The 8,521-nt window shown below is 56.8% G+C and overlaps 1 protein-coding gene across 3 annotated transcripts in view; it reads left to right on the plus strand.

Moving 5' to 3' along the window:
- Positions 1-5,270, plus strand: part of aspdh (aspartate dehydrogenase domain containing) — a 10,693-nt gene extending 5,423 nt beyond the window's left edge. For all 3 annotated transcript variants that reach the window (XM_078429086.1, XM_078429085.1, XM_078429087.1), the window contains exons 5-8: positions 919-1,068; positions 1,460-1,683; positions 2,856-3,012; positions 5,125-5,270. In XM_078429086.1, the coding sequence (XP_078285212.1) occupies positions 919-1,068; positions 1,460-1,683; positions 2,856-3,000 (519 nt within the window). In that variant the 3' untranslated portion in view covers positions 3,001-3,012; positions 5,125-5,270. The remainder of the gene's footprint in view (positions 1-918; positions 1,069-1,459; positions 1,684-2,855; positions 3,013-5,124) is intronic.
- Positions 5,271-8,521: the final 3,251 nt, after the last annotated feature.

Here is an 8,521-nt window from a genome sequence, read left to right on the forward strand (position 1 = left end):
GGTGGGTGGGGGGAAGGGAGTGTGGGTGGGGGGAGAGGAGTGTGGGTGGGAAGAGGGGAGTGTGTGTGGGTGGGGGAGGGGAGTGTGGGTGGGGGGAGGGGATTGTGGATGGGGGGTGGGAGATGTGGGAAGGACGTGCACCCTCTGTGTCACCCCAATGTTGACAGAAGCAACCAGGGTGCCTGCCCGCTGGGGAAGGGGTCGTGGAGCTTCCCACAGTGTGAGCACGAGGCGAGAGCGGGGCAGACGGGTGAGAGGGTGGGGGGTCAGTGTGGGGGGGGGGTCAGTGTGTGGGGGTAGGCAGGTAGGGGGTGGTCAGGTGGGGTTGGGCAGGTTGGGTTGTGCAGGTATGGGGTGGGCAGGTGGGTTGTGGGCAGGTGGGGATGGGCAGGTGGGGGTGGGCAGGTGGGGGTGGGCAGGTGGGGGTGGGCAGGTGGGGGTGGGCAGGTGGGGGTGGGCAGGTGGGGGTGGGCAGGTGGGGGTGGGCAGGTGGGGGTGGGCAGGTGGGGGTGGGCAGGTGGGGGTGGTCAGGTGGGGTTGGGCAGGTTGGGTTGGGCAGGTATGGGGTGGGCAGGTGGGTTGTGGGCAGGTGGGGATGGGCAGGTGGGGGTGGGCAGGTATGGGGTGGGCAGGTGGGTTGTGGGCAGGTGGGGATGGGCAGGTGGGGGTGGGCAGGTGGGGGTGGGCAGGTGGGGGTGGGCAGGTGGGGGTGGGCAGGTGGGGGTGGGCAGGTGGGGGTGGGCAGGAGGGGGTGGGCAGGTGGGGGGATGGGCAGTGATGGGGTGGGCAGGTGGGGGTGGGCAGGTGGGGATGGGCAGGGGTTGGGGTGGGCAGGTGGGGGTGGGCAGGTGGGGGGATGGGCAGTGATGGGGTGGGCAGGTGGGGATGTGAGGTGAGGGGTCACTGGTGTTTGCCCAGGTCGGGTCTCCCACAGCGTTTGCTGATCCGGCGGTGGAGGCGGCGTGCCGGGAGGCGGCGAGGGGGCACGGACACACCCTGTACGTGCCCAGCGGCGCACTGTGGGGGGCAGCCGACATCCAGAAAATGGCCGACAGCGGAACCCTGCAGGTCAGGAGGGGCGGGGAGAGGAGGGGAGGGGTGGGGTGGGGAGGGGAGGGGAGGGGAGGGGTGGGGAGGGGAGTGGAGGGGAGAGGGGGGGAGGGGAGGGGTGGGGAGGGGAGGGGTGGGGAGGGGTGGGGTGAGGAGAGGAGGGGTGGGGAGGGGAGGGGAGGGGAGAGGGGGGGAAGGGGAGGGGTGGGGTGGGGAGAGGAGGGGTGGGGAGGGGAGAGGGGGGGAAGGGGAGGGGTGGGGAGGGGTGGTGGATGGGTAAGGGATTTGGTGGGAGGGGACCTTAACAGACCGCCCCCCCCCCCCATCCCCCCACCAGTGTAACCTGCTCCCCCCACCCCTCCATCCCCATTTCTTCCCTCCGACCCCTGACCTTTCCCCCTTGACCTAGGCTCTGAAGGTGACGATGAGCAAGCACCCCGACAGCTTCAGGCTGGAGGGGGTTCTGGGGGCGCAGGGGGAGAGTCGGGGGCAGCGGGCGGTGCTGTACCAGGGCCCGGTGAGGGGTCTCTGCCCCCTGGCACCCAACAACGTCAACACCATGGCAGCTGCTGCCATGGCCGCCCACAATCTGGGCTTCGACCGGGTACAGGGCTGCCTAGTGTCTGACCCCAGGTCAGTGCGGGCACGGGGGGGGGTGGGGGGGGGTGGGGAGAGAGGGTGGGGGGAGAGAGGGTGGGGGGAGAGAGGGTGGGGGGAGAGAGGGTGGGGGGAGAGAGGGTGGGGGTAGAGGGTGGGGGTGAGAGGGTGGGTGTGATGGAAAGACGGTGGTGGTGAGGCACAGAGTGTGGGGGTGAGGGAGAGAGAGTGGAGGTGAGAGGGTGGGGGTGGGGGGGTGGGGGTGAGGGAGAGAGGGTGGGGGAGAGGGAGAGAGGGTGGGGAGAGATGGTGGGGGTGAGAGGGGGTGCTTGTGAGGAAGAGAGGGTGGAGGAGAGGGAGAGAGGGTGGGGAGAGAGGGTGGGGGTGAGGGAGAGAGGGTGGGGGTGAGGGAGAGAGGGTAGGGAGAGAGGGTGGGGGGGAGAGGGTGGGGTGAGGGAGGGAGAGTGGGGGAGAGAGGGTGGGGGTGAGGGTGAGAGAGGGGAGAGTGGGGGAGAGAGGGTGGGGGTGAGGGTGAGAGAGTGGGGTGAGGGAGAGGAGGGTGGGGTGAGGAGAGAGGGTGGGGGTGAGGGAGAGTGGGTGGGGGTGGGGAGAGAAGGTGGTGAGAGGGGGAGAGGGTGGGGGTGAGGGAGAGAGGGTGGGGTGAGAGAGGGTGGGAGGGAGAGGGTGGGAGAGAGGGTGGGAGGGTGGGGTGGGGAGAGAAGGTGGGGATGAGGGAGAGAGGGTGGGGGTGAGGGAGAGAGGGTGGGGGTGGGATGGTGGGGGAAGAGGGTGGGGGTGAGAGGGTGGGAGGGTGGGGGTGAGGGAGAGAGGGTGGGGTGAGGGAGAGAGGGTGGGGTGAGGGAGAGAGGGTAGGGGTGGGATGGTGGGGGTAAGAGGGTGGGGGAGAGAGGGTGGGGTGAGAGGGTGGGGGAGAAGGGGTGGGGTGAGAGAGGGTGGGAGGGAGAGGGTGGGGGAGAGAGGGTGGGGGTGAGGGAGAGAGGGTGGGGGTGAGGGAGAGAGGGTGGGGGTGAGAGGGTGGGGGTAAGAGAGAGTGGGGAAGGTGGGGGTGAGAGGGTGGGGGAGAGAGGGTGGGGTGAGGGAGAGAGGGTGGGGTGAGGGAGAGGGTGGGGGTGAGAGGGTGGGGGTGAGAGGGGTGGGGGTGAGAGGGTCACCCCGGGCCATTCACGTTGTGCCCATTGCCCCCACAGTTTGTTGGATTGGCACGTGGTGGAGGTGGAGGTGTGTGGCCCGGTGGACAAGGCTTCAGGCCACGGGTTGACGGTTAGAACCACGCGCCGGAACCCTTCCACTCCGGGGGCAGTGACGGGGTCGGCAACCTACGCCTCCTTCTGAGCAGCCTGCTGAGTAAGTACTTCACGCCCAACGGCCCAAGGCTGGGCAGTCCAGGCCACTGTCCAGCCCTGAGATCACCCACCAGCCCACCAGACCCATGGTCACATTACATCTTCGTGCACCGCTCGTTAGTTCATAAGTCACAGGAGCAGAATGAGGCCATTCGGCCCATCACGTCTATTCCGCCATTCAATCATGGCTAATCTATCTTTCCCTCTCAACCCCATTCTCCTGTCTTCCCATAACGTTTGACACCCTCACTGATCAAGAATCCGTCAATCTGTGCGTTATAAACACCCAATAACTTGGCCTCCACAGCCATCTGTGGCAATCAATTCAACAGATTCACCACCATCTGGCTAAAGAAATTCCTCCCCATCTCCTTTTTAAAAGTACGTCCTTTTATATGGTGCTGTGCCCTCTGGTTCTAGGCTCTCCTGCTTGTGGAAACACCCTCTCCACATCGGCTCGATCCAGGCCTTTCACTGTATCTCCTGCAGTTGAAGGGGAAAGTACCTGGGGAGGGGGTGGTTTGGGTGGGAAGGGATGAGTTAACCAGGGAGTTGCAGAGGGAACAGTCTCTGTAGAAAGCGAAAAGAGGTGGAGATGGGAAGATATGGCTAGTGGTGAGATCTCAAGGGAGGTGGTGAAAATGTCGGAGGATTATTTGCTGCATATGACAGCTGATGGGGTGGGAGGTGAGGATTAGGGGGGACTCTGCCCTTTTGTGACCGGAGGGGAGGGGGAGCAAGAGCGGAGCTGCGGGATACCAAGGACACGCGTGTGAGGGCCTCATCTATGATGGAAAAGGGGAACCTCCGTTCCCCCAAAGAATTAGGACATCTCGGATGTCCTGGCATGGAACAGCTCAACTTGGATGTGGCGTAGACTGTGGAATTGGGAGTAGGGGATAGAGTCTTTTCAGGAGATAGGGTGGGACTCAGTCTAGATAGCTGTGGGAGTCAGTAGAACGGAGATGAGGAAGAACTTTTTCAGTCAGAGAGTGGTGAAGGTGTGGAATTCTCTGCCTCAGAAGGCAGTGGAGGCCAGTTCGTTGGATGCTTTCAAGAGAGAGCTGGATAGAGCTCTTAAGGATAGCGGAGTGAGGGGGTATGGGGAGAAGGCAGGAACGGGGTACTGATTGAGAGTGATCAGCCATGATCGCATTGAATGGCGGTGCTGGCTCGAAGGGCTGAATGGCCTACTCCTGCACCTATTGTCTATTGTCTATTATTGTCTATTGTCTATTGTTTATCATAGATGTCAGTCAATGGTGTATCTCCTGGGATGGAGACAGTTAGATCACGAAAACGAAGGGAGATGTCGGAGATGGTCCAAGGTGGGCACAAAATGCTGGAGTAACTCAGCGGGTCAGGCAGCATCTCTGGAGAGAAGGAATGGGTGACGTTTCGGGTCGAGACCCTTCTTCAGACTGATGTCAGGGGACGGGGCGGGACCAAGATAGGATGTAGTCGGAGATAGGAAGACTAGTGGGAGAACTGGGCAGTTGGAGGGGATAGAGAGGGAAAGCAGGGACTCTCTGAAGTTGGAGAAGTCAATGCTCATAACACTGAGGCGTAAACTACCTCCAATTTGCACTGGGCCTCACTCTGACAATGGAAGAGGCCCAGGACAGAAAGGTCAGATTGGGAATGGGAGGGGGAGTTGAAGTTCTTCTTCTTCGTTCATGTCCATCGTCCATGTTTCAAATGTTACACCACTGTCATCGTCCGTCCTGAAAAGGGCGCAAGCTTCCGGCGACAGTCAGTGGGAGCCATCGCTTGTACAAGAGGTGGTGGTGGTAGCAGAATTGGCTCAGGGCACTTCCAGTTTCCAGCCCCACCACATGGACGCTTCTGCTATGGGGCAGGATGGAAATTGGTAGTGAAGTTAATGAATAATGAGTCGTGCAGGAGGTAGCCTCGATACAGTCAGTGCACTCTGGTGCTGCTGGAGATTTTTTGTGGTCTGGGGGTTCTGATACAAATATAATCCCAAGATCAATTAGACCATTTCTCTGTGTTCCTGGACAGTCCTATCAAGTAAGGACATCCCAGGAAATGTCAACTGCTTTCACACAAAGGTTTAATTGCTAACGCTTTCTTTCTCATTGCTCCTCCTCAGATTGCAAAGGTCACGGAGGGAAACTCTTCCTGTGTTGATGAACTGTCACTTGCAAACATTGTGGAAGGCCGCGTCAGCATTTAGAACTGAAGAGAGTTTCGATAACCACACAATTCTTGGCCCAAGCAATAAAGTACGGTCTTCTCTTCCCATTTTTGGCCACTTCAGAGTCTGTTTTGTGGGGCGTGAACTTAGCAGAGCAGCACCGGGAACCAAGCACTGGTTGAGATGTGGCTCAGAATCGGGACATTGGTTGACCGCCACAGTAGGGTGACCAAGGAAGGAACTGCAGATGCTGGCTTGAGCCTGAAGATAGACACAAAAAGCTTGAGTAACTCAGGCGGGTCAGGCGGCATCTCTGGAGAGAAGGAATGGGTGACATTTCTGGTCATGATCCTTCTTCAGACAGACGAGGCAAACAAGTCTGAAGAAGGGTCTCAACCCAAAACACCACCCATTCCTTTTGTCTAGAGATGCTGCCGGTCCCGCTGAGTTACTCCAGCAATTTGTGTCTAACTTCTACAATTCCTTGTTTCTAGAATGAAAGGTTTGCTGGCTGCAATTCCGCAATCCAACACTAGAGCGTGCCCTTGTCTGCGGGTTTGATCAGCCACTGTTCAAGATCACCAAGCTCCCCCTAAATAAGGTCATGTGCTAGGAGCAGAATTAGGCCATTCGGCCCAGTAGGTCTACTCCACCATTCAATCATGGCTGATCTATCTCTCCCTCTCAACCCCATTCTCCTGCCTTCTCTCCATAACCTCTGACACCCGTACTAATCCAGAATCTATAAATCTCTGCCTTAAAAATATTCACAGACTTGGCCTCTGTGGCAAAGAATTCCACAGATTCACCACCCTCTGACTAAAGAAATTTCTCCTCATCTCCTTCCTAAAATAACGTCCTTTAATTCTGAGGCTGTGACCTCTAGTCCTACACTCTCCCACTAGTGGAAACATCCTCTCCACATCCACTCTATCCAGGCCTTTCACTATTCTGTAAGTTTCAATGAGATCCCCCCTCATCATTCTTCTAAACTCCAGCGAGTACAGGCCCAGTACCGACAAACGCTCATCATATGTTAACCCACTCACTCATGGGAATGTGTTCCGGTGGATGTAAGTGTGAATGTGACCCTTTCAAGTTAGTTGAGTTTAGTTTAGAGATACATAACGGAAACGCGTCCATCAACCCACCGGCCAGTGATCGCCGTACACTAGCACTATCCTACACACGAGGGACAATTTACAATTTTTTACCAAAGCCAATTGACCTACAAACCTGTACTGTGGGAGGAAAATGTGGGAGGAAAATGTGGGAGGAAACCGGAGCATCCGGAGAAAACCCACGTGGTCACAGGGCGAACGTACAAACTCTGTACGGACAGCTCCTGAGGTCAGGAATGAATGCGGGTCACTGGCCCTGTGAGGCAGCAACTCTACCGCTGCGCCCCTGTTACATCTCTTTTGTCCTCACCTTAAACCTATGTCCTCTGGTTCATGATTTCCCCAACTCTAGATAAAAGACTGTCATTCACTCTATTCCCTTGATGATTTTGTACACCTCTGTAAGATGACTCCTCAGCCTCCTGCACTCCAAGGAATATAGTCCTAGCCTGCCCAACCTCTCCCTAGAGCTCAGTCACAAATGGTCAATTGTTCGCACCGGGTGGGCAATTGTAGTCGTATCGCATGGAAACAGGCTCTTCAGCCAAGTCCAAGCCAGCCAAGATGCCCCATCTACATTAGTATCACCTGCCTGCATTTGGCACAAATCCCTAGAAACCTTTCTTCTCTGTGTACCTGTTCAAATGTCTTTTAAATCCTATTATAATCTCTGCCTCAACTACCTCCTCTGGCAGCTCGTTCCATACACCCACCACTCTCTGAGTGAAACCCCTCTCACTCCTTCAGTGCCTCCAGCTTGTCATATCATCTACATCGAACCCGATTACTTCTTCTTCTTCTTCTTCCGTGTCCATCATCCATGTTTCAAATGTTACATCACTGTCATCGTCTGTCCTGAAAAGGGACGCAAGCTTTTTGTGTCACTGTAGCGTGCCCAACCCACCTGCACTGAGCTGCAGTCTCGCAAAATAAAGCTGGAGTTTAGAAGGATGAGGGGGGACCTCATTGAAACTCACCGAATAGTGAATGGCCTGGGTAGAGTGGATGTGGAGAGGATGTTTCCACTAGTGGGAGTCTAGGACCAGAGGTCCCGGGGAGGCACGAGGGCCCGATCCACCCGCCAGACAACTGCACCGCCGCCGACCAGAACGACGGCCGGAACGCGCCCCGGTAGGCCCGACTTGCCCCACGGGCCACCCAGGGGACTGCAGTGAAGCTGGGCGGCGAGGCCTGTCTGGGCCGAAGGAGCCCCAGAGATGGCGGTGATGGTAGACTCAGCAGCGGCAGCGGGTGCCGCAGCCTTGGTGGTGCCTCGCGGTCGATGAACGTGAGGGGGGACGGGAAGACAATGTGTACCTGGCGTGGGGGGACCGCCATGAAGAACAACAGGAGACCCGGTGTGGGGAGGGGTCACACACTACTTTAGAATCCTCTGCCCAGGGGATAAGCCTGTGTTTGTTTGTTTGTACGTCTGTTCCGGTGAAGGCGCTGTGCACACGGCAGCCAGCCAACAGTTGCTTGTCTTTTTCTTTTTGTTCTCACTTTTAATTTCAAGTTTTTATGTACCTTGTGTGTTGTGACTGTAGGCAGACCAATTTCCCTCTGGGATGAATAGTTTTATCGTATCGTATCACAGCCTCAGAATAAAAGGACGTTCATTTAAGAAGGAGATGAGGAGGAATTTCTTTAGTCAGAGGGTTGTGAATCTGTGGAATTAAATGCCACATAACGCTGTAGAGGCCAAGGCAATATATATATTTAAGGCAGAGATAAATAGATATATTCTTGATTAGTATGGGTGTCAGGGGTTATGGGGTGAAGGCAGGAGAATGGGGTTAAGAGGGGTAGATCTGCCAAGTTTGAATGGCGGAGTAGATTTGATGGGCCGAATGGCCTAATTCTGTTCCTATAACATGATCCCAGACTATCCCTTCAGCCACCTTGTACACATTGGGTGTACAAGCAAAGAATTTCACTGTGCCTTGTCACATGTGACAAGAGTATTCCCTTCCATTCCAGCCACCGAGTGCCCACTCACAACACGAGGCAGATAGAGAGCTTTCCGAAGCTGGGAGGATTGTGGGTCTTCAGGTCGCCATTATCACGAGGACTATTACACCAGGCAAAGTCGGGGGATGGTGGGGGTAGAGGAAACACGGATCAAAATGATCTAACCAGACATAACAGGTCAATCTCGGGAAGGCAGATGGCTAAACCACGATCAGAGATCACCAACATTTCATTTACACGGATTAAACATAGAATCAGGT

The sequence above is a fragment of the Rhinoraja longicauda genome, chromosome 36 (genome assembly GCF_053455715.1).
Source record: "Rhinoraja longicauda isolate Sanriku21f chromosome 36, sRhiLon1.1, whole genome shotgun sequence".
Lineage (NCBI taxonomy): Eukaryota > Metazoa > Chordata > Chondrichthyes > Rajiformes > Arhynchobatidae > Rhinoraja > Rhinoraja longicauda.